Source organism: Rhineura floridana, chromosome 3, assembly GCF_030035675.1.
Source record: "Rhineura floridana isolate rRhiFlo1 chromosome 3, rRhiFlo1.hap2, whole genome shotgun sequence".
In the NCBI taxonomy this organism is placed as follows: domain Eukaryota; kingdom Metazoa; phylum Chordata; class Lepidosauria; order Squamata; family Rhineuridae; genus Rhineura; species Rhineura floridana.
The window spans coordinates 144,327,892-144,354,708 of NC_084482.1; the positions used below are offsets into that span (position 1 = coordinate 144,327,892).

A 26,817-nucleotide genomic window follows, 5' to 3' on the forward strand; every position below is an offset into this window, starting at 1 on the left:
AACATCGAAGATGAGTTCAAAGAGGGGGAGGGAGGGAGAGATGAAATAAAATAGGTATGCTTGCACTGAAGATCCACCTCAGTCTTGAACTCATTGATGAACATTCCCTCTCAATCCGAGATAGTTTTTTGCAAGGGCAAAATTGGATAACTCACATTAAGTCTTCTTAAATGAGCTCTTTAGAAGATGGGTATGATACAAATGTGACAAATAAAAATATTTGACAAGTCACTTTAAAAAGAACTTCCCTTTTCTTCTTTAAACTATACCTTTGGAAGGGATATTACCTCCACTGAAACTCAACATTTCTGCTTCAGAATGAAAGTTGGCTCCAATATTTACTGCTGGTGTTTTTCTTTAACCACAGATTTAAGATGCAAATCCTTACTGGTCAAGGTCTACTCATGTTATAGTTGTGTAAAACTGTTCTCTCTCTCTCCCTCTGTGTGTCGTTTGCTTACCTGTTAATTCATTATGCAGTGGTATACGTTTCTATGAAGATGAAACTTGCATTATACAGAAGGGTGTTTATATTGTAAACAATTTTTTTTTCAAATTGTAAAGCTAGGCAGAATACCTATTTCCTGAACTAAAAACTGACTCTCTCAAATGGCCCTTTCCTAGCTCATACAGCAACAAGCACAGATGTGTCAGAGAACGGACACTCAACAGAGAACCACAGACAATCCCAGTTCTCTGGGAGTGTACCTGAATGATACACAAGTTCCAAAATACTTGTTTATGGTATTCAGAAGGCAAACTTTTAGGAGTAGACTTAAAGAATCATTGGTGTACATCTAAACACAAGATGCAATCCAGCCAAAGTTGCTTCTAAGTCTCATACATTTCAATGCAAGATTATATGCACAGTCTTACATCTCTCTCATTGAAATTAAAGGGATGGAAATGTGATTATTTTTCACTGAGTCATGCCTGTAACGTGTCAAGACTGACTTTGTATGTTGTACAACTCCGGACTCTCCTTTCGCATATGTGTGCATCAGCCTCTGGGCTTCCTTTCGGCTTTGACCCAGCTGCATCATTAGTCACAGCGCTACTCGCACTTGTCCGTTGTTCTTCCCCAGTAGCTCGGTGAGTGCCTTCTGACCTGGGACCTCATCTTCCAGCACTATCTTGTGTTGCATTTTGGACACTCTGTTTATAGGGTTTTTGTGGTAAGAGGTATTCAGAGGTGGTTTACCATTGCCTTCCTCTGAGTTTGGATGCATCTTAGTCTGGTGTTTCAGCTTTGACCATTCCGCCTTGGGTGACCCTGATAGGAGTCTGGCTTCTTGGTCTAGACTCCTGATGGCATTGCTCTCAGATTCTTCAACACTCTCAAACCCCCTCACTATGTTAAGGTGTGCATCCCAGAGGGGGAGGTCTAGAAATACTTCAGCAAATAAAAGTAACACAATTGAAAAACAAACCAGTCAGAATCTCTTCTTTCTCCTTTATTGATACTGCCAGTATGACTACCTTTACACAGGTAGATTGCTTTCCTACAAAATATGCACTCTTTTCTTATTAATTGGAATTAACTTTTTTTTGTCCTCTACACCTCCTAAAATTATCAAATTAACACAAGAGTTGTACCTTAATCAGTTTCCACATTTTCCTTTTAAGCAATTATATTAACTTTTTTTCCAGGTCTGTGTAAAGGTTACTTGGCAAGAGTACATGCATATGACAATGAAACAAAGACCAATCCACCACTAAAGATAATGCACATAAAAACGTAATACAGTACTTTGACATTTCAAATAAATACCCACATAGAGATGTAATTTTAAATGTAATCATACCACTTATGAGTCAATACTGTAACAAAAAAGTTGAAAATATAAGTCCCCACCTCTAGGAATAATAAAGTTTCTTCCAGCAAACAGAAAGCTTTTTGCCATGACATTTATTATTACAATTTCCACTCTTTTTTTTTTTTTTTGAAAGGAAGGTAGTTTCTCCTCCCCTGAAAAGTACCAAATTTAATCATTCAAAATTACCTTCAACGAATAGCACCAGCAGGCCTATCTTTGCTGAGTCACATCTCAGTTTCTGTTTCCTGAAATTACCATGGATTAGATACAACATGCAAGAGAAAAATATTAAATGTTTTGTTTTTTCTTCTTCTTCACGTTTGCAAACAATACTATGGTTAACTGATCCACCACCATACAAAGCTACCAGCACACCAATATTCTCCAAACAACATCTGTACTGCAATCACAAATGTGTTATTACATCTTGCTTATTATTTTGTTCCATAAAGTCCATTTGGTTTGCAAAGGATGTCGGGGTGGTTTTGTGGGGTTTTTTTTTATAGTTGTGTTTGTTATTTTGTTCTATGCCCCTGAATTTGCATGATGAAGTATCATTGACTAACAGAATTTTTTACAATTTGCGCATATATCATCTCTATAGGAGGTCTACCCATTAAAAAAATGTGTGGTAGGGAAGTTCACTTTGCAATTATTGCTCCACATCATTATTAGGTTTCAAAACCATGGTTCCTTTCTTCTCAGACAGACTAAGCTAGCCTAGGCTCCTCCCTTTAAAATTATGAAAGGCACTACTGGCAACAATTAAATCACAAAAAGGCGCTGAAATAGAACACCCTAGCACTGACAACTTTAGAATTTGTCTTTCAAAAATGTACCACAATATGGCACAATAAAACAAAGTAGTAACAAAAACAATTCCAATTTGGAATTTAAGTGGTATAGTTGTATAAAATTCTGTTAATCAATCATACGCCATTTTCCTAAAACCCAGACATTCTGGAATTTATAGGTAACACTAATATTTCTCTTCAAGTGCCTATAATTGTTTTAACCAGAGCAAAGTCAAGTTTTCTTCTTGTTACATTGAACTATTCCTAAGAATAATAATACAATATGAAAAAACCCCAGAATTTGAATACCCTGGATTTCTCAATTAACATGGCAGTTAAAAATCAGTAATTTAAAACAGATAAAGCTCAACATTTTATAAGAAAGAAAAAGCTGCTGATGCACAGCACATATATAGTTTAGCAGAACTCCTGGTTTGGGATGAAGTTCTTCTCTAAACACAATGTAGAGCAAAACAATATAGTATAAACTCTGCCACATGAGGATGGGAAAACATCAAGCACAAGCCCAAAATGGAGAGAGACAATGAGCAAAAGCCACTGGACTTTTCCCCCCTTTAATATAAACTCTTCTACAAAAAGAATAAAAAGACATTAAAGTAAATATCAAAATATTAAAAGTGCACAGGTTTAAATAACCAGACCATTGTTGGTTGTTGTTGTTTTAAATGGATGCTCTATAATGAAATTAAAAAAAAATACCCATGAGAATCTAATAGGTTATAATAAGCTACCATGACAATTATCAGATGAAGTAGGTTTCTTCAGCATTTGTAAGTTTTCTTCCTGCAGCAGCACTTATAGAATAAAGCTTTATTTTCTTTGTATCAAGAGATAATATGCCAAAAAAAACCCAACAAAGCAGGTTGCATATTGAAAATTATGTGGTTTTGCTTTAAGTGGGCGGGGAAGACAGGCTCACTGTCAGTGGTTTTCATTCTTTGTGCAACGGGTTACCACCAATTCTAACCACAACGACACAGGCTAAGATACGAAGTTGCACTGTTGCAATGGGCTTCTCCAGGAGCTACTCTACAGCTGAAAAGTGGAGAGTAAAAACAAAAACAAAAACATTAGAAATGAAAAAAACCTTGATCATTATTCTTCAATTCAAGAACGGAAAACTTCAAATACAGATGTGGGTGTGCTGGAAGAGCTCCATAGTACATTAGTTGGCTGAAGGACATCTGTTAGTCTTCTAAGCTAAAGCAGCCAATAAGTCACGTGTGCTTTTCAAGCATCTCAAACAATGCTTTGATGCACCACTTGTTAGCAAAAGCTGTGCAGGAAGAAAAGTTTCTTACAAGTCCTGAATCAATATGCTGCGCAAGCATAAGTAAACAGCGGTGAGTACGCAACAGAACTTATCAATGAAGCATAACCTCTCCAGAAACATGCAGGTCAGTCAGTGTATCATGCCAGCCAATGAAGAGAACAGTAAATCATTCAGGAGAAAAGTCCTGCTTGTAGAGGTAGGTGATGGCTTAGTATGTTTTCCATGCTGTATCCCAATTCAGTGACAGCAAAAATATTAGACATGGATATAGCAGAAGTTAGTTTTAGGAAGCTGATAACACAAGTGCAAGCCTACTCAAAATATCTTTATCTAAGCTTATGCACATGATCTTTTGGGTATTACTCAGTTTCTCTTTCTAGCAGGTTTAGAACCAATTTGGACACATGAGACTGACAAATATCAGAGTGTAGCTGGGCTATCAAGGGCACAGTCTACTTACTAAGTACAGCTACTCTGAATGCTCCAGAGATAAAATGGTGGAAGGTTCAACAGACCGAAGCCATTGTGGTTGTAAACCAATGGTAGAGATAACCATGGAAATTATTGGTAAGCCTGCTGAAAACAGTAAATATATTGTATTTAGCAATATGAACTAACACTGATAGCGACACTGTCACCATCTCACAACACTGAAACCTCCCTTTTTCATTTATGTTAACTTGAAAACTTGCCCATGCAGCTGATTGCTTAAATTTTCCTTTTCTCTCTCCTCCCCGAGTATTCTGTGTTATGGGCACCACCAGAGAAAAGGATATGTTTGGAAGGATTATTACTGGCTCCTCATCAATGTGGAAGCAGTAGCGACCACTGCTTCTAATGGAGCGAAACAACTTAGTATTCTAAAAGCCTAGTTATTCCCAAGGCATTTTCTTTTATTTAAAAGGAGTCTGTGTGTGTGTGTGTCTGTGCGTTTGAGATTCAAAAGGCCTTTTGGATTATTGTGCATCAAAGAGGAGAAAAGCAGGACTGAACATTGTTAAAAGGTGTTCTACATCTAAAAAATATCAAAGCCTGCTAAAATAGCAATATTAAAGCTCAAAATTAGGAGAATAGTCTTTTCTGCAAATGCGGTAATAAGGTGAGACATATAGGGCTTGCCATTCTGACACTACTCAATCTATTTTTAATCCCCTTGTATTAGCTGATTCTTCACTAATACATTGAAACTGGATCATTTATATATCATTAGGTATAACTTCAATAGTCTGATTTCTAGCTGCTAGATTCTTCTGCTCTGGAAATTTTTTTTGCAATTTTTGCAGAATTTGTTTTTTGTCCCTAATCTCTTGAGAGGTCCAAGAACCACTTGACTTCCCTCTGCTAAAAAATCAGGCAACACTCCCCTTATTACCTTACAGTAACATTGTTATATCTCCTAACTACTTTATAGGCAGAGTGGCAATACAGAGGAAGCAAGCTGCTGATCATCTACAAAGAAACAGTAAAGTAAGGTGAGGCAGTAGAACACTAAGACTGTTATTATCAGCATGGTGTTGGGTGAGGGGAAATATTACTGTCAGCAGCCATAGCTGTGCGGTCCTGCATTACTTCTTAGTAATATTCTAAGCATACAAAGTTATTTGAAAAGAGTACAAAATGAACAGGGCTTTACATTAAAATAAAGTTTGAGGCTAGGCACTTTTGAATTCTTTTGTTTCTTCTTTTTCTTTTTTAAAAATGTGCCTTATTGTGCTCCTTAAATTTACCACAATTTAAAAAGCATCATTTCCCCCAGTCTTGTATCTTTACCACTTCTATAGGCACCAATTATGACGTACACTTTTTTTTAAAAAAAATCAAACATATTGAAATTAAGCGGCTAAAAAGGCCACTTAAAAGTTCAATAGTTGACAAATTATCTTTTTTTATAGATGAAGAAGTATATGCTAACCTACTTCATAATTATGTATAAGCAAGAATGCACTGGTTATTTTATTTCCTGTGCCTAGAATGTAGAGCCCTGTGAAAGATGTGCTTGCATAAGAAATGCAAATTTATTTAATTTTTTGCTTAAACAAAAGACAGAGCTCTGTAATACTATCCTATTAAGCCTTAATACTGACAGTTAAGGAGAACTGCATTGCAACTTGACAATACTAGAACACACTCCTATTAATTCTGTACACATATCCTGTGCAGATATAGTAATAATGAGCATGACCTTGAGTCCCTTAAATCCCACTGATTGCAACTGAAGAGAGTTGAGCTTTTTATTATTATTATTAACTTTCTCACTAAAAATCAAAGAGATTTAAAATTAGGTTAACTTTGGCTGAATAGTGCCTAATATGCAATGCACCGTCTACCTGGCATGATGCACTGCCAGAAGCGACAACAACATGATACTACAGAAATCTTTGCAGTATATGGTATTGTCCACAACTTAACTGTTCTGAAGAATTGAGATCTGAATTTTGTTTTTGTGTGAAGTTTTGTTCCAGAACAGGCAAAACTGCATTATCTCGTTCTCTCTCTCTCTCTTCTTTAATTGTGCAATTTTTTACAGGTTAGCCCTCTGAAGCCAAGCAGGGCAGAAATCCGGAGGGTTTTAGAAAGCATCCTTCCTACTAGGTTGTATTAGCATTTTTAGCTTATAAAAAAGCCTTTTGGATTTTGCCACGTGGCAATAATGACAGCAACTACCTGCCACAGCCGATTTAATTTAGGGGTTGGTTCTGGTTTTAAACACAGTTTCTTAATACCCATGTTACAAACCTATTTTTTAAGTGTTGCATTTCACCACTTTTCAAACATATTAAGCAAGGAGATGCTTTTGCCAGTGAAATTATCTCCATTACCTGAAGAATGCTTATAACCCAGAGGAAAGGATCACATCTGTGCCGTACGAGCTACTGTTAGTAACACCAGGTATAGTATACCTGGTATGCATCTTTAACACTTACCCCTATAACAGCAAAACAGCCCACGTGCTTTCCCATCATTAACTTGTTAACAGCATCTCCCCCGCCCCATACTTGCGAATCAGTTACAGTTAAGACCACTATAATACAGCCTGTATTACATGGTTTAACAACATACTAGTACAAATCCATGCATCACCGCAACATTAATATAGTGGGGATTTATGCTGACATTCAAACAGCACAAACATCAGATGCATATTTATGGCCTCCTATTTGCCTTCTTAATCACAATAGATCTTATACTTCTCACTGCAAAACACCTGGTTATTAAGCACAGATCCTTCAGACCTGTCTCCACATGATCGTATATGACTTACACTGGGATTACTACCCTTGGCTTTGGAAGCAGATTTTGTGCGCACCCTTTTGGACTGCTCATGGTCCAGCTCAAGATGCTCAAGGCGCTGGGTCAAAGCCAGCTTTTGCTGAATGGCCATACGAAGCAAGGAGTTCAGTGTCTTCTTCTCATCTTCAGCTGCAGCCAGCTGGCGTTGCATTTCGTCCAACTGAGTGACATATTCGTCACACCTGCAATGAAAAAGAACTTTTAGCAGCATAGCATTTAACTACTAGGATCCAAGAGTTGGTTCACACATTACTTTTCAGACACTTTTTGAATACACAAGGACAGTATACTCATATAAATAGCAGAACTTACATGTCAAGAGAGCATACTGATATCAGCTGCAGCAGCTTCTATGGACTCTGAAGGGGCAAAATAGAACTTTCAGCTTGTAAAAGTTGCTATAACTGAGATCCATGAGTTTCTGGCTTACAGAAGCAATCAAGACTTACCAGTTCCAAGCAGTGGAGGCTGGTCCACTGGGGCACAACTCTCCCAATGGGAATGTCAAGCAATTTTTAAAAGAAATCCTCCAAAATCTCAAAGGTGCACACTCTTTCTTATTCCACACATATTTTACACTTCTATCTGAACTCAGAGAAGCTCTGCCAACATTTCTATCAACTTACTGCTCTCTGGCCAATCAGCTCTGTGCACCAGCAATCCTAATCTAAAAGTGAAGGTATGGCAAAGAGTTCTCTCCCTTTGGTCTGCCTCCTTGTCAGCCCTCCTAGGAAAGCCCCTGCTCCATCTGTTATGAGGCCTATCTAACACAGACACTATAGCAAATTAGGGAGGAGCCAGTGAGGAATCTAGGCTGCTTCAAGAACAGCCCCATTTGGTATCAGAATCATACACAGGTTCTAAGCATGCTCAGAACTCTGAGAGTAAAACACTGGACATACACGAGTCTCAGTCTTGTCTTTCTTTTCTATTTTATTGGCATTTAATTTAGGGAATGGATGGTGAAACAACTGAGAGGAGAAATGGCAGCCTGTCTCTACTTATGTGTGCTTTGCTGCAACAGCTTGTTCTATTTACAGATTGGAGTGGGGAGCGAGTAAGGGTTTTTAAATTAGTATTTGTTAACAGAGAGAGAGCAACACTGGGACAGTGTGAGCGAGTCCCTTTCTATACTAAAGATTGATCTATTTTTTATTTCTTAAGCTATTTGCATTTATTTTTGTGAATGGGCTGCGGGATACCATAGGAGGATTGGGAGAAATGGTGGACTGTGGTCTGTGCCTTCTGCACTTGATGGAATTGTTGGGAGGTGGGGTAGCTGGTGAAGATGAATCATTTTCCAATTTCCCTGCGTGATCACCATCCATGTGCTTGGCAGTTGTCCTCCTCTTCTGCAAGTATGCTTATTCCCAAATGCTTTTGGAAAGTTGGGAGCAGGAGGCTGTAATAATTCACTCTCCTAATGTCCTACCCAGCTTTCTATCCTCTAAGCCCACAAGACAACTGTCAGAAAGATGGTAGGAGGTGGTGGATCATTGCTCCAATCCAGCTTTTGATCTCTTGCTAAAGTTGCAGTCTGAACTCCACTTACATGGAAGTAAGCTCCACTGAATTCAATAGGATTTAGTTCTAAGTAGATGTGGTTAGGATTTCACTGTAAAGTGGTGACTTGCTGAATTAAAGACTCTTCTGTAAGCTTGTTTGCTCAGGCTTTGGAAATTTAGGAGGAGGTTGCAATAAGTACATATCCCAAAGTCCCACCCAGAGTCCTCTTTCTGTAAGTTCGTTTGCTCACAGGAGCTTTTACAAAGTTGGAAGGAGGAGGATATTGTGGTCTTAAATCTCTACTCTCCCATATTCCATCACCTTTCTCTTCTGTTTGTTTGCCCATAAGTTTGAGGGTTTTTTGGGGGGGCATGTGTGTGTAAATTTGTTTGCCTAGGAGAGCCACTGGAAAGTTGGGAGGAGGTGGTGATCATTGTTTCACTCCCCTGGCTAAAACTGCAATCCTAATCCCACTTTCCTTGGAGTAAATCCCTTTAGACATACTTCTGAGCATCCATATCTAGGATTGCACTATAAAGCTGGTAATTTGACCAACTAAAAAGTGTGGTGTTCTTTTCAGATCTCTGTCTGCATCAATAAAGTTGGCAGTGCAGTCCTACACATAAAAATAAGGCTGAGAGTGGTAACTGGCCCAAGGCAGGAAGTGAGCAAACCCAATGAGTTAAGTGACTAAAATTTTTAAAACTGCACATGCTCAGAGTATCTTTTGTAGCCCATGAAAGCTTACACCATAAAAAAATGGTTAAGTCTTGAAGATAGCACATTCCATGTTATCCTCACAACAACCCTAGGAGGTAGGTTAGGGTGAGAGACAGTGACTGGTCCTAGATCACACAGTGAGTTTCATAGCTGAGTGTTGATTTTAACCCTGATCTCCCAGGTCGTAGTCCACTTAATTGACCAAGATTTTATAACACATTCTATAAAGTAGAAATTAATACACGGAGGGCAGGGGAGGAAGGAATAATATTTTCCCATAGATCTGGAAATGTATGGGGTCCCTTGTTAATAGTCTCGTGTAGGACCTTTCAGAAAAACCAATTCACTTGCAATCCTGTACATATATACCAGGGAGCAATCCCCATAGAATTCAGTGATGGCTTACTGCTCAGTAATGTACAGTTTTTATGGCCTGAATTCACACTAGAAATTGTGACAGCAGGGACCCCTTCTCAACCAAGATTTGACACTTAGGTGCTAAATATTAATAAAAGTGCAGTGTTAAAGTGTCCAGTCTTTCTTTGCAAAGGGGGAGGATAAAGAGAGAACCAGAACAGGTGGACGCCACACAACTTTTTCCACAGCGGAGAATCAACTATGACAGCAGGACCATTTCTGAACCAAAGACGTTTTTCAGCTAAGTTAGGTGCTAACTATTTTTTAAAACAGCAATGCTTAAGTGTCTACAATATCTTTGCAAGAGAGGATGGGAAGAATACCAGAATAACTTGGCCATGCCTCTATGACCCCTCAACAGTCCCACCAGGTCTAGTAGGCACCAGTCACCACTGGATCCAAGACTGCTTTTGCCCCAAAAGCTATGAGATGCAAGCTGTAGAGAGCACAATTTTGACACTGACACATGCTTTTAGCAACCGAATTTCTCTCTCCCTCATACATACAGAGCAAAAATCAGAAGTTGTGTGAAGAGACTGCATCACATTAGAAATTTGGCGAGTTACATATCCTTCAACCACTAGGTAGATATTACTACCAAGTTGGCATTTCTTCACTGTACCAAATGCAACACCCAAAATATATCTCCAATGTTGCTAATGTTTCCCTTTTCTTCTGCTCTCTGCTTCACAAAGGCCTGGTGATCTGATTAGGGATGGACTAATTATGAGATTTTACATTTTCAAAAATGGAAAAGAGTTGTCTATTGCTTTTTCCCTCAATAGACCTGGATGCATCCTGCAATCTGACTTGCACCTAGCAAGGCTTCTCCTGCTATTCCTTTGTAAGACTGCTTTAAACAGCAGACTTTGGGGCAACAAGATCATGCCTAGCTTTTTCTACACCCCAACCTCATTTTGCACAATATACAGTCTGAAGGGTTCTGGAGAACATGAAAGTTTGCTTACAACTTTGGGTTGTATTCAATGTAGCATAAAGGAGATTGTTCCATCAGCATAAGCATTTCTGCTTGCTCAACAGAATGATCTCCCATCTCCTCCCCTCACACGCTGTTCTGTGGGTTCTCCCACCAACCCCCAGAGCAGATATGGGGAGGGCATGCAGGGGAAAAGAGGGGTGAAAGTCCCATTGCACTAGTGAGAATCCATGCACTGACTTCTACTAGCACAATTAGTTAAAATTGAGTTAGTCATTTCACTATCTCCCGAGGTGTAGTTCAAACTTCATACTGGTTTCTGTTCACCCTCGGGTCCTACGAATGCATTTAAAACTGTTGCAGTGTTTTAAAACTACAGCTCCACATATAGAGCTCCACATTGCTCATCTTCACTGGTTAATTACTGTTTATTGGTTTTTCCTTGCCAGAACATATCCATAATATATTTTATATAAGTATAAAGGGACTATTAACATATTAGCTTGGAAACACCCTCCAAAAAAGGGATGCTGTGCCCTTCCAGTGTTGGATAAAGACCTTATAGAATTCTCTGCGTGACTTCCAGTGCTATTTAAGCTAGACGTTCCATGGGCACGCATGGGTATACATACACACACACACGTTCACATGGGAACTTTCTAAATTCCAAAGCTCAAGCCTGGAGTAAGCCAGAGATGGGGAAACTGTTACTCTCCAGACATTATTGGGCTACAGTTCTCATTATACTTTACCATTGTGGATAGACAAAAGGTTTTCTCTCTTTCTCAAAACACAAGAATTCATGGACATCCAATGACACTGAATGTTGTAAAATTCAGGAAAGAAAAAAAAAGTACTTCGTCACACGGCACACAGTTAAACTATGGAATTCACTCCCACAAGAGGCAGTGATGGCCACCAACTTGGATGGCTTTAAGAGAATTAGACAAATTCACGGAGGGTAACGCCATCAATGGCTACTAGCCATGACGGCTATTTTCTGCCTTTGTAGTAGGTGGCAGTATGCTTCTGAATACCAGTTATTGGAAACCATGGGAGGGGAGAGTGCTCTTGCACTGAGGTCCTGCTCGTGGGCTTCCCATGGGCAACTGGTTGGCCACTGTGAGAACAGGATGCTGGACTAGATGGGCCATTGGCCTGATCCAACAGGCTCTTCTTATGTTCTTATGAGCTACGCTGGCAGTGGGCAATAGGACTTCAACATCTGGAGGGCCACACGTTCATTTAACACATATTGCTTTCTCTCACCCCACCCAGGCTCATTTCATGCATGCACATTCCTCTTGGCTACCGGGAGTGTCTTAATATCTAAGCTAAAACATGTGAATGCACTAGCGTATGGGGAGGGATGTGGTATGGGGAGGGGAGGGGAATATTTTCTAGCAAGACTGCTAAGTCTCTCTAGTGACAATAGAGACAGAGCCTTGGTTAACATGGCTAGCCCCTCTGCAAATCCTGTTTTGTAGTTGTTATGTGCCTCCAAGTCAACTACGACTTATGGCGACCCTATGAATCAGTGACCTCCAAGAGCATCTATCATGAACCACCCTGTTCAGATCTTGTAAGTGCAAATCCAGTTTATGGGAACTGAAATCTTACTGACTTGTCACTTTTTCAGTGGCTAGAAAGCATCCCCTTTTTTTAGTTCCTTCTCATAGTATAAATAAAGCAAATTTATTAAACTGGGAAATCATTAAAGGGACAGAATGCAAGATAATAACAGACCTCATTGGATTTGCACAATTAATTATTATTTAACCTTTTATTTTATTTTTTTTAAAAAAAGATGTATAACTTGGGTCTAAGGCTTTGATAACCAAGCATATACTCACCTCTAAGGATTGAAAGTCAGAATTTAAGGAATATCCTTAATTTGTTATGTTTTAAATAAGAAATGCAGCAATACAAACAAAATGTTTTGGGACAAAAGGGGGGGAAAGTTGAAAGGCTAAAGGTAAGGCAAAGCTTAACATCTTTAATAAGTAATAAGCACTTATTTAAAGTATTTTTACCCCACTCTTTAGCTGAAAAGACTGCCAGAGCAGCTTAGAAAATCAGTAGTAAGACAAGTAAGACAGCCCCTGCCCTCAGGTTTACAACCTAAAAGACATGACATACAAGGAAAGGGGGATGGGGGAGAGGAGGAAAAAAACAATGTCAGGCACCACATCTGACAACCATCAGCTGCAATTGCAACAGTTCAGGTAGCCCAGGGGTAGGCAACCTTTCTCAAGCCAAGGGCCAAATTCCAGTAGTGGTGGGCCCATGGGCAAAAGTGAGCGGAGCAGTGAATATAGCTTTTACCTCGGTACAATGGGCTAGTTTTTATACACACATGCACACCCCTCACTAACTTTCATCCAGGCAAGGAAGAGGTATTATTAGAGATCAAAGACGCTCCACAGGGAAACACATTCAGAGAGGAGGATGTGAAGTGTGGCTCAGGAGGGAGTTGTGGCCTCGGAAGGATCCTAAGGGCCAGACAGAGAAGCCCAGGGGCTGCATTTGGCCCCTGGACCTGAGGTTCCCCACCTCTGAGGTAACCTAATAGAATGGCTACTGCTAGGTGACAGCTGAGGCCAGGCCAAAGCCAACTGGTCTTTCAGCGGAAACAGAATAGCCCTGGTTTTCTTTTCTCCCTTTGCAGCAGCAGCAAGAGTTGCCTCCACCTGACGGAAAGGCTGCCACAAGGCAGATTCAGTCAGTCACTCAGATGTTTATTATGGTCAACCAACCCATAAGACACAAGATAGAAAATATATAATCACAGCCTCACTCACTTCATGGTAAGCTGTATTCAGAGGTGGTTTACCATTGCCTTCCTCCGAGGCTGAGAGGCAGTGACTGGCCCAAGGTCACCCAGTGGGTTTCATGGCTGTGTGGGGATTCGAACCCTGGTCTCCCAGGTCATAGTCCAACACTCTAACCACTACATCACACTGGCTCTCTCAAAACATTAAAACAGCAGCTATATTATTCATTTTAAATATTATTTGTTAATATTTTAGCAACATGAAGGCTAACAGCTTCAAAAGCAGTTTAGCATTAGAATTGCTTATTAAAAGTGCCACATGCTATCCCCCTGCATACATTTCTTTTAATAATCTGCAATGCTATAGTACTTTTGCAAAATGGTTAATTAATCTCAGGATATTTTCGAGCCTGCATTTCATTTTGACACACTGCAGTACATGATCTTTATTTGAAAGTGGAACCTCCTGCCATTAATTACTTTGTAGCGTCAAAAAAAAGTGACATTTTGTAGCGTCAATTATAGTCAGAGTGGGGACTTTCTTTAAAACCAGCAGTATATAACAATATGGAGAAAAGAAATCTAAAGCAGCAGATAAATAATAAATCTGAAGCAGCGCCCATAGGAGACAATTACATTAATCTTAACAACATTAGATTAAACTGTCATCCTTTCATTAGAAATACTAACACCACAGTCCCAAAGAGAAGTTATTTCCTCTTAGTTCAAATGATACTTAGTTTCAGGCAAATAGTCAGGATTGAGGCCTAAATTTAGAAAGTCCTCACAATGTCTTTGTTATTCTAAGGTGGAAAGTAAACAAATGGAATAAAATTTAGATTAGTATAAACGGTCCTAAGAGAGGTAAACAATTCATAGCTTGGTGGCAGAGCACCTGTTCCAGATTCATTCCCCAGCAGATAGGGCTGGGAATGCCTTCTGTATGAAACTCTGTGTGGACAATACAGTGGTCTGATTTGATATATGGCAGCTTCCTACCCTGCTGAGTTGGGTACCCAAGCAAAACAGTTTCATTTCTACACTGGATTGTGGCCTTATGGAGAAAAATATCATTTTCAGATGGAGAAATTCCTTCTTTAATCACCCAAATTTCAAACTTAAGATTAAACTACCTTCCTGACACCATAAGAAGGCGGCCTGGCTGTCACGTCGACAGCATTACATGATGTTAACCTGGCCCCTGGATTGCAGTTTGGAAATCATATTGTCTAGCAGGGTGCCACAGTCCCTTAGCAACTAGTAAAAACATTTTCAGGCTAGTATATAAGGCCAGAAATGTTACAAGACTGAATTAATGACATGTTTTTACAAGGAGTGGAAAGTTGCTGGAGGTGGGTGGGCAGAATAAGGAATTGCTGGCCTCATGGGAAACTTGCATTCCAAGAGGCAGTTGTTCATTACTAAGAATGCTATACTACAAGGTTCTGAGTGCATTCCCCACATTCATGTTCTATTTTCACTGTAGGAGAGAAATATTCTAGGTGCACCTCAAAGCAGAGCAGAGGAAAGCATCTATGTGCTATAAGGCTAGATACAAAGCTCCAAAAGCATGCAGCACAGAGGAAAACAAGGCCCATTACACTAGGAAACAACCCTTTACTGCTTGCAACAAGAGGAATGCTGGGAATAACACAGTAGGTCTAAACCAGCATTTTAAACTGTACAAAGAAGCAAGGGCTTTGCTAGGTGTTTAAAGGACATGGGCACAGGCCCAAGACGGACATTTTCATAAGTATGTATATGCTAATACAGAGGTTCCCAAACTGTGGTCCAGGACCTCCAATGGTCCATGAGCTTCATTCAGATGGCCTGCAGTGTGTCTGTAAAAATGCAATTAAAAATCATACATCTAGCACAGTGCATTACAATTGCTACCACAGGCAGAAAAATCATAAAGTGGTCTGCTAAGACCCTCAGCAATTTTCAAGTGGTCCGTGGGGGAAAAAGTTGGGGAACCACTGTGTTAATATATGTATAGATGCCTCCAAATTAAGATGGCAGGTGGTCGGTATGCATGTATGTTTAAAGGGAGGGAAAGGGGTAGGAGATCAGGGGTTGGCACAAAATAGTAGAACCTGCTCAAGTTAAATGGTGGGAGATTAGACAAATTCACAGAGGCTACTAATGGCTACTAGGCATGGTGGCTCTATACTACATCTAGGCAGAGCTTGGAAAAGTTACTTTTTTGAACTACAACTCCCATCAGTCCCGGCCAGCATGGCCACTGGATTAGGCTGATGGGAGTTGTACAAAAAAGTAAGTTTTCCAAGCTCTGCATCTAGGAGCAAAAGCATCAAGCCTCCAAATACCAGAAGCTAAGGAAAAACTGGAGTATTATATCCTGCTTGTCGGCTTCTACACTGTGGGAAACAGTATGTTAGATTAGATAGACCCAGCAGGGTTGTTATGTTGTTAAACTATTTTTTACATTTCTTTCTGCTTACTTTTTTTTTTTAATCTTTATTAAAGAAAAGAAAAATCACAGACAAAAAACAGAGAGGAAAGAAAAAAAGATTTTTTTAAATACAGCTAGTTCATCTTGCGCATTTATAAGAGATAATAAATACTAACGATAGAAAAGGGGGGAAAGCATATTGCCAAAAGCATAAACATGGTTACATATATTAAGATAAATCAGAGAAAATAATTTGTATGGATACTTATTCTCCTGATACATTCGGTTCCAAAAAAATCATAAAAACTGCCCGGTTTTCTATATATTTATTTATCCATTGTTTCTCTTAAATAATGTTACTTTTACTAAGTTGATGGTGTCCCAGATTCTGTTAAATCAGGCAAGAGCTGATGGTACTCTAGATTGTTTCCAATGTTTTGCAATTTCAATTTTTGCTAATGTTAATAGAGTTGCTATCATTTCCAAATCTGTCTAACTACATCTTTCTGATAATTTAGCAAAATAATATGTAGTTCATGAGGTAATCCATATCCAGTTATTTCACATATGTGTTTTAGTATATTATCCCCCTTTTTTGTATTTTTTAACATTACAAAAAATATGTAAACAGTCAACCTTGTTATGGTTGCATCTCCAGCATTTATTAGTGCGTTTTATGTATTTTAGAGATGTTTTGTGGTGTGACATACCACTGGTATTGAAGTTTGAACTGATTTTCTTTTAAATCTATAGATATTATCCTTTGAGGAATTTTTGTCCATATCCATAACCATTTCTATCTCTTGCTGTAAATCTTTGTTCCATTTTTAATAAAAGTTTAACTTTTTTTTGCATCTATGATCACTTTATAGATTTCTTATCAGATTTTTTTAGCTTAAATTGATTTTTAAAACAAAGACAAAAGCAAAGCTTTACAAATAATCTAGGTAGCATCTGTTAAAGGGCCATGAAATGATAAATTATAAAAAGCACTCTCGGTGTGGCAAATTTCTTTTTCTGAAATATAATATAAACCCACAAATGTTAAACTACTATCACCCAGAGGCAAATATCCCCTTTTGGGGCAAGTGCTCAAGAAGGTGGGGGAAGTCTAGCTTTACGCATGCTGGGAGGAAACTGAATATCTGGATCCATTTCAGTCTTCCTTTAGGCCTGGACATGGCACTGAAACTACCTTGGTTGCCCTCAGGGTGGATTGAGTTACATCAATGTAATTTAAATCAAGTTTGTCACTTACAATTCATCACATATTTCTTAAACTATGGTGCAAATCTGATTACTAAATGTTAATTTACAACTCAATAGAGCATTTTACAAGGAGGGTACACTTTGTGTAATTGTTTCGATAATTTGATTTTTATTAATTTAAGAAATAGGGCATAATATTGCCTGTGTCAAGCTGCAGATGCTTGTTTTTTGAGCTCCCTAGGGAAGCTGAGTGATGCTGAAGTAAAACAGGGAATAGACTTACAGCATCACCATTATGGTCTGCTGTGATGTTCCAAAACAAGGGGCATGTTGCTTAATATAAAACCAGAAAATGACAACTCTTAACAGTATCTTTCTGTGCTGTGAACTTGGGTTATAGATTCTAAACCTAGTTAACTGATTAAACAAGCCATAAGGAGGCTAAGTTTTTTTTTACTATAAACATCCAACAGAGCAAACAGCTTGTTGAATAACACCAATACTAAAAGGCATAGAGAGTCCTGACGAATGGTGCATTCCCATAATGCAGTACAAAGTGAATTATTCAGTTTACTAACCAGTTGATCCACATTGTTCCTCAGACATATCCATATCTTCCACATCATTTTCTCCCAATAAGCAGGCTTCATTATGAAGTTCCATCATTCTTACAACTAGGCCTTGCATCTCCTTCTTGCACTGTTTACACTTTGCACATTTTCCTTTTTTGCCCAGGGAAGGAATTTCTTCAAAATATTCCCAGATGGGGTCTCTTACACCCAGAAGCCATGACAGCTCTTCTGTGGCAAAAGTGTAGGAACTAGAAGCTGGCCTGTACTAGAATGTCTTCCTTTTTCTTCTTTCCAGTCCTCTCCACTGTTCCTTTCTACTCTGCCTCCAGCTGTCCTTTTCTATATTGTCTCCTTCTTAATACCTTTGCCTTGTGCAGCCCAGCTCCACTACCATATAAGCCCAGAACAACAGCAATCTCATTCTCATCCAGACTGTGTCTTTGCATGTGTAACTTTAGTCAGAGAAACTGAAAGTCCAGAACTTCCCAAGAAGCAAGAGTTTGTAGTTAGGTTGGGCAGAGCCATTTTCATGAGATGAGAAACTGAAATGAATGCCCATGTTTGATTAGTAGGCAACTCCATATGTGTGTGATTGAGCCATTAATTCATTTTATTAAGACTGTAAGTGTAGGTTTAGCATGTTTGTAATAAGACAGAATTAATGAGAGAGACATTCACTATTTTATTAATATTTTTTTAAAAAAATAAAAAATCTGATATAAATTTAAAAAATCAAAATTTTAATGTGTTTTAAAAAAAACAAAAACTGATTTTTATCCACCCGGGTGTTTCTGGTGCATGACATATGTCAAGAGAGATAGGGGGAGTGAAACCCTGTTTGTTCTTCTGGATTTCTCAGCAGCTTTTGATCCATTAAGCATGATATCCTTCTGGAGAGGCTCAGGGAGGTAGGGATTGGGGGGGACTGTATTTCAGTGGTTCAGCTCCTACCTTCAGGAACATTTTCAGAAAGAAGTTATGGGAGGCTACTGTTTAACACCATGGGAGTTTCCTGTGGTGTGCCACAAGGTTCTGTTCTGTTCCCCATGCTATTTAACATCTATATGAAGCTGCTGGGAGTGTCATCAGGAGTTTTGGGGTGAAGTGTCATCAGTATCTCTCTCCTTTCAATCTGGAGGCAGTTGTGGCGCTAGACAAATGTCTGGAGACAGTGAGGGGTTGGATGTGGGCCAATAAACAGAAAATGAATCCTGAAAGACAGAGGTGTTATGTGTTCCAGGTTCTTGAGTCCAAGAAATAGGAAGCCAGCCTGTTCAAGATAGCGTTGCACTCCCCTGGAAGGAGCAGGTTTGTAACTTGGGGTTCTCCTGGATCCAACATTGTTATTTGAGGCTCAGTTGGCCTCGTGGCTGGGAGTGCCTTGCCACACCCCTCTGCCTAGACGCTTATAAGGAGGAGCTGCAAACTGAGAGGTGGTGCTGCAGGGGTAAGAACCCTCAAGGGGCAAGCTTTTCCATCTGCTTGCCCCCTCACCCTGCTCTTTCTGACATGTTTCTGGGGACTGCCCTTTACCAGGAAGATTAATGTATTTGGCTTTTAGGTACTGCTTTTTTAAAATGTTAAGATTTTGTTGCCTTACATTTTTATAAATTGTATTGTTCTTTTCTTACTTGTGTTTGTGTGTATTCTGTTTCAGCTGTCATGGGAGCTTTTTTGGCCAAAAGGCAGCATAGAACATAACGTATTTTCAGCTATGGTGGTTGCCAGCTACAGCCTCTTTTGCACAGAGACAACTTGGCCATAGTATTCCATGTTTTAGTAACTTCCAGAATGGATTGTTGCAACACACTCTACGTAGTCTATTACCGACCACCCAATCAAGGAGAAGACGAGAATGTAACTTTTGAAAAGCAAATTGCCAATGTTTCGAGGAGGCATGATGTAGTAGTAATGGGGGACTTCAATTATCCCAATATCTGTTGGGAGACAAATTCTGCCAAACACGGCCCCTCCAAGAAATTTCTGACTTGTGTTGGAGATAACTTTCTCCTACAGAAAGTGGAGGAAGCAACCAGAGGATAAGCTATCCTGGACTTGATTCTAACCAATAGAGATGATTTGGTGGATGAAGCGGCAGTTACAGGAACGCTGGGGGAAAGTGACCACACCATATTTGAATTCTTGATTTTAACAGAAGCAAAAGCTGAGAGTAGCCATACACTCACCCTGGACTTCAGGCAGGTATCACGGAATTGCAGGGATGGCGTCAGGAAGGCTAAAGCTAAGAATGAGCTGAGGTTAGCAAGGGATGCTAAAAGCAACAAAAAAGCTTTCTTCAGGTATGTCCATAATAAAAGACAAATGGTGCCACAGCTACTCAATGAGGATGGCAAAATGATAACAGATGACAAAGAAAAGGCAGAAGTGCTCAATTCCTACTTTGGCTCAGTCTTCTCCCAAAAAAGGGTCTATGACCCTCCCGGAAAACATGAAGTAGAAGGGGCAGGACTGGAGTTTGAGATTGATAGACTAATGGGCAAGGAATACCTCATCACTTTGAACGAGTTCAAATCTCCACGGCCCGATAAACTGCATCCTAGAGTATTGCAGGAACTGGCTGAAGAACTCTCAGAACCAATGTCTATTATCTTTGCAAAATCATGGAGGCCTGGTGAAGTGCCGGATGACTGGAGGAGAGCTAATGTTGTCCTATCTTCAAAAAGGGCAAGAAGGGGGAACCGGGGAACTACAGACCAGTCAGCCTAACATCAATCCCTGGAAAAACTCTGGAGCAGATTATAAAGCAGTCAATCTGTAAGCACCTTGAAAACAATGCAGTGATTAGTAAGAGCCAACAGGGATTTATGAAGAACCAATTCTACCAAACTAATCTTATCTCATTTTTTGATCGGATAACCTCTCTTGTAGACTGTGGGAATGCTGTGGACATAATATATCTCAACTTCAGCAAAGCTTTTGACAAAGTGCCCCATGATCTTCTGATTATCAAGCTAGCTAAATGTGGGCTGGATGGAACAGCTATCAGGTGGATCCACAGTTGGCGTAAGAATCGTACTCAAAGAGTGCTTATCAATGGTTCCTTCACAAACTGGGTGGAAGTAACGAGTGGGGTACCACAGGGCTCAGTCCTGGGCCCAGTGCTCTTCAATATTTTTATTAACGACTTGGATGAGGAGGTACAGAGCATGCTTATCAATTTTGCAGATGATACAAAATTGGGGGGCATAGCTAATACTGTGGAAGACAGAAACAAAATTCAAAGGGACCTTGATAGGCTGGAGCATTGGGCTGAAAATAACAGAATGACATTCAACAGGGATAAATGCAAAGTTCTACACTTAGGAAAAAGAAACCAAATGCACAGTTATAAGATGGGGGATACTTGGCTCAGCAATACGACATGTGAGAAGGATCTTGGAATTGTTGTTGATCACAAGCTGAATATGAGCTAACAGTTTGATGTGGCTGCAAAAAAGGCAAATGCTATATTAGGCTGCATTAACAGAAGTATAGTTTCCAAATCGTGTGAAGTACTAGTTCCCCTCTATTCAGCAATGGTTAGGCCTCATCTTGAATACTGCATCCAGTTCTGGTCTCCGCACTTCAAGAAGGATGCAGACAAACTGGAACAGGTTCAGAGGAGGGCAACAAGGCTGATCAGGGGACTGGAAACAAAGCCCTATGAGGAGAGACTGAAAGAACTGGGCATGTTAAGCCTGGAGAAGAGAAGACTGAGGGGAGATATGATAGCACTCTTCAAGTACATGAAAGGTTGTCACACAGAGGAGGGCCGGGATCTCTTCTCGATCATCCCAGAGTGCAGGACATGGAATAATGGGCTCAAGTTGCAGGAAGCCAGATTTTGACTAGACATCAGGAAAAACGTCCTAACCGTTAGAACCATACAACAATGGAACCAATTACCTAGAGAGGTAGTGGGCTTTCTGACACTGGAGGCATTCAAGAGGCAGCTGGACAGCCATCTTTCAGGAATGCTTTGATTTGGATTCCTGTATTGAGCAGGAGGTTGGACTTGATGGCCTTATAGGCCCCTTCCAACTTTACTACTCTATGATTCTATAGGGCTGCCCTTGAAGATGATTTAGAAACTTCAACTGGTCCAAAATGCAGCAGCTATTACTGGCTGGGGTTGCTTTTGGAACTCATATAACACCTGTTCTAAAACAGTTGCATTGGTTGCCAGTTTGTTTCAGGCCTAATTTAAGATGCTTACACTTGTGTATAAACAACTTAGGCCCCAGATATCTGAGAGACTGCCTCCTTCTCTACAGACTGTCCTGGGTGTTAAGATTAACAGGGGGGGGCTTCTTGGTAGTTCCACAACCCTCAGAAGTTCAAAGGCTAGTGGCCTGGGAGACGGCATTATCTGTGGTAGCCCCTAAGTTGTGGAATTCCCTTCTGACAGAGGTGCGTCTGCCACTTTTCAACAAATGCTAGACACACCTCTTTACCCTGGCCTTTGGCACCTGAGATGTATATTTTCAGGACCACCTTATTCTTGTGAATTTAATTTGTTTTAATTGTTTTTAATAGTGAATTTTAGACTGCTGTTACCCACCCTGGGCCCTATTGGTGAAGGGCGGGCAATAAATACAATACAAATAATAAATAACCATGTAGCTGCTCTTACAAATTTCCCTAAAGGCTGCACCCATTTGTCTTTTAACGAGGTGTGCAAGACTAAAGAAATACAGAACTGCATTCTAATGCTTTCTTGAAATAGAGCCCTAATTAAGAGGTAGTAGAACAGCCTCACTCACTGCAACATTATCCCCCCAAATGCTGTCAAGACAAACTGTGGCCCCATGGAGGATCTCAAAAAAGTCAATTGTTTTACAAAGTAAGTTCCCACAGATGACACAACACTTCCTAACAGTTTTTTTAACTGTTCATGCCAGACAAGAAAGGTATAAGCTCTACCTTCAAGGTTCACTCTTCATTTTGTGGAAATTATGATAGTCTGTACATCTGACTCACAAATTATATCAAATGACGGTCATTACCAACATCTGTCCTGCATTTGGCAATATAGTCCCTTCATTGGTTTCTCTCATCTAGGGGTCAGGTATGCTGCTATCATTCAAGCTTCTTCTCTACTGCTGATCATGATACTAGGATAATTTCCCAGAGCAACTGCCCTGAAGCTTTTTCAGATAGAAGACAAAATGTTCTTCGCTATTCCTGTAATACATCAGCAATTTCACTTTAAAAGAGAACACCTGTGATAGGTAATGATTTGCAAGATGCGTATTAAAAAAACCCATATTTTATAGTATGCAATCTATTACCATATAAGCAATGTATGTAGCATGTAGCAACACCACTTCTATGAATAAGAAAAACAAGCCTTTACACATTGTGATTTAGTGGCGAGCCTTATTAAGCCAAATGGCAAGATAGGCACAAGTCTTTCATTACCTTTGCTTTTTATCCACACATAGCATAGGCCTCTAAAATTACCTAATTTTTCTGTGTGTAATCATGGTTGAATTATAGCCTCACCTTCACAGTGCTTTAAATTCTTTTTAGATATTTTTAAACATAGAGAATTCTATGTTTTTTCTTTTTTGTAGATAAATTTTATATGCAATGTTGATACTAAAGAGGATGTTCTGTTCAGTTATCAACTGCATTTTAAAAATTGTGTAGTTTTGTTGTTGTATTTGCTGTTTTAAGATTTTGAACTTATGCTGTACACTGCTCAGAGTTTCATTTAAATATAAGCGGTATATAAATTGTCTAAATAAATAAATTATAAAGCTTTCCTCTTGATTTCATGTTATAAGTAACACACTGCGTATGTGTGATGAGTGTGCATATAGATAATGCATGTTAAGCATTTTAACATTTTTGAATGTCTTACATTTTTGTTCGAATCAGAAAATATGGATTTAACAGCATAATCGGATGGGATGGAATTTCAATGGGACTTACTCCCTAGTAAATGTGTTTAGGTTTGAATCCTTAGTGTGCAATATCAGCTCTCTCTCACACACACACACTGCACAAAATGTTCATTGCCATGTTCAGACACAATGCATGCCATAAACCATAGGTAGGGAAATGAGCTTGTGCACAAGCTATGTGCTCATGCATACAGCTTAAGCACTCCCTGCTTCACTCCTTCCTTCCTGGAGCAGGGAAACCAAGCTATGGAACAGCTGGCTTCATGCTGTGTCCAAACCAAAGTTTCTCCCAAACCAACCACAATTGGGAAGCACAGGTTTGTTCTTGGGGAAAACAAACCATGAGCACTAGTTTGGATGCAACACTAAACCATCTGCTCCATGGTTTGTTTCCCTGTTCGAGGAATGGAGGAGCAGAAGCTAATTCATGTAACTATGATTTATGGTGTTACTTCCAGATGCAGCCACTGAGGATACTTGTATTGTTATCTTTCCCAGAGTAGGTTAGTACTGTAGTAAGAAAGTTCTATTTATTTCTCCCTGTTACTAACTTGTATTGAATTCCCACTGTATTTTACCTGGTAGCAAACATGGCCCTCAGAGAAGAGAAGGTAGCAGCATCTTCTTTTAAAGCCTTCAGTTCATTACGCAGCTTCATCATTGTCTCCGTAACCATGGCCTTTTCATTTTCATATTTGCTTTTCAAGTTGGCAAGGGCAACTTCTGCTGTCTTAGGGTTCACCAAAAAGAGCAAAAGAAAATATTCACAGTTAATGGGATTTTTCATGAAGTAGCTAGATAAGAGAGGGTTTTGACCTGTTCACATACTAAAACAGTGACTTGGCAATTTAATCAACTATTTTACAGGACAATTAGATAATTCATGTTTTATTACATTTGAGAATTCTCTCTCTCTGTACGTACACACACACACCCCTAATTAAGAAGCAAATTAAGCAACAGCCATCCAGAGTTCCTTTGGCATGTGAAACTCTACCAGGAGCTGAAAATACACGTTTGCAGTAACTGAAAACAGAAGTCTGCAGTAATAGTTGACTTCAGATTGATGCCTACTGGAACCTACAGGTCCACTAAGGAGCACCCTTTCTAATGGGCCAGCCTGTATATTGCTTAGAATATACTTAAGATTTGCTGAATAGCTTATATAATCTGCTTATTGCAATGTATGTATAATGCATAAGAGTCAAATAGTAAAAAAGGAATAATTTAAAACTGTCCCCCCTTGCCTCCTCCTTCTGACTAAAGCTGTAATTTTCCTATGAAAGCAAATGGAACATAAGAAGACATCTAAGCAGACAGCCAATGGGTTCTGGCTAGGGTTGCCAGGTTCAATCCCTGAGACTGCTTCTGTATCTTTAGGAGAAGAGAAAGTCAGCCAAGTGCAGGTGTTCTTGCAACCCTGTAATGGGAAAAACCACAAGGTGGGATTATTCCTTCCCCCTGCACACATTTTAAAGATACAGAAGACCTCTTGGTTACCAAGCCCAGCCTCCAAGAGGTCTTTTGTATCTTGAAAAGTTTTTAAATATGTTTTGTTTAATATGTTTTAATGGTTGTTTTGTTTTAATATATTTTAAAGTCTGTTTTTATGATGTTTTAAAATGTTTTTAGTGCTTCTGTTTGCTGCCCTGGGGTCCTACTGGGAGAAAAGGTGGAATATAAATCAAATAAATAAAGTCAGAGCCAGATTGGGCTAAGAGCAAGATCAAAGCAAAAAGTAAACCTTCCAGTTACGTTTAGTGGATTTTCTGATTCCAAACCTGGTTCTGTATCAAAATGTAGTTTTATCAGTCAGAGCAGTGAAATAATGAATGACTGGTTACTTAAAGGTTATCAGAGTGTAGAAAACTGAAGTCATGGTGTCCCTGTCCAGGTAGGGGTACAGCTGGGCCACCAATCAAAAGTGATGAAAGGCACACTGCACCACTGAGACCACCTATGCCTCAAGTGACAGTAAAGAATCCAGGAGTACCCCCAAGCTGCATACCTGCTCCTTCAGACAGAGTGTAAACCAATCCAGAGCAGGCCATACCCCGCCCATCCGGTCTTGGGAACCCACCCACCAACAGTGCCTCAGTCTTGTCTGGATTAAGCTTCAGTTTATTGGCTCTCATCAAATCCATTACTGAGGCAAGACATCTATCTAGCACATCCACTGCTAGATCTGCAGATGTAAAGGAGAAGCAGAGCTGTGTGTCATCAGCATGTTGCTGAAAACGAACTCCAAAACTCTGGATGACTCTACACAGTGGTTTCATGCAGATGTTAAAAAGCTTGGGGGATAACACTGAGCCCTGCAGAACCCCACACTAAAGGCTCCATGGGGCTGAACAATAGTCCCCAAGTACCACCCTCCGAAAACAACTATCCAAGTAGGAATGGGACCACTGCAGACCAGTGCCATCCAACCGCAACTCAGATGGTTGTTTCAGAAGAATACCATGGCCGAGGAGAGGTCAAAGAGGATTAATAGGGACATACTCCCCCTATCTCTGTCTCAACAGAGATCATCATGCAGGGCAACCAAGGCAGTTTCTGTGCCAAAGCTGGATCTAAACCACAATTGAAATGGATCTAGAAAATCTGTTTCATCCAAGACGCCAGGATCTGACCTGCAACCACACTCTCTCAAGTACTTTACCCAAAAAAGGGAGATTAGCAATCGGTCAGTAATTATTTAGATTTTCGGAATCCAGGGAGGGTTTCTTATATAGTCTTACCACTGCCTCCTTTTAGCAGGCAGGGACCACCCCATCTCTTAAGGAGGTATTAATCACCTCCGTAGCCCAGCTGGCTGTCCCCTCCTTGCTAATTTTGCCAGCCATGAGGGGTAAAGATCAAGAGCACAAGACCAAATCAAGCACCTTGTCCACGTCCTTGAGCCCTGCTGACTGAAACTCATCTTCCAACATTCAGATTCATTGAATGTCCACAAGTTCTAGTGTTGTGAGATAGGGAGAAAAATGTTTCTCTTTCCACTTTCTTCATGCCATGCATGATTTTATGCACTTCTACCATGTCACATCTTACTCACCTTTTTCTCTAAACTAAAAAGCCCCAACCTTTTCTCCATCCCCTTGATCATTTTGGTTGCCCTTTCTCATTATTCTTCTGTCTCTGGTACTCCATTACGTGTCTCCT

At 39.8% G+C, this 26,817-nt stretch overlaps 1 protein-coding gene across 2 annotated transcripts in view; it reads right to left on the minus strand.

The window, feature by feature from the left end:
* Positions 1–1,445: 1,445 nt before the first annotated feature.
* The window catches only part of BICD2 (BICD cargo adaptor 2), a 126,475-nt gene continuing 101,103 nt past the window's right edge, over positions 1,446–26,817 (minus strand). Inside the window, exons 6-8 of one of the 2 annotated variants that reach the window (XM_061618208.1) lie at positions 24,234–24,385; positions 7,168–7,378; positions 1,446–3,667 (exon numbers count right to left, since the gene is read on the minus strand). In XM_061618208.1, the coding sequence (XP_061474192.1) occupies positions 3,662–3,667; positions 7,168–7,378; positions 24,234–24,385 (369 nt within the window). In that variant the 3' untranslated portion in view covers positions 1,446–3,661. Of the gene's footprint in view, positions 7,379–24,233; positions 24,386–26,817 lie in introns of both variants that reach the window. The other variant, XM_061618207.1, reaches the window with a different exon arrangement.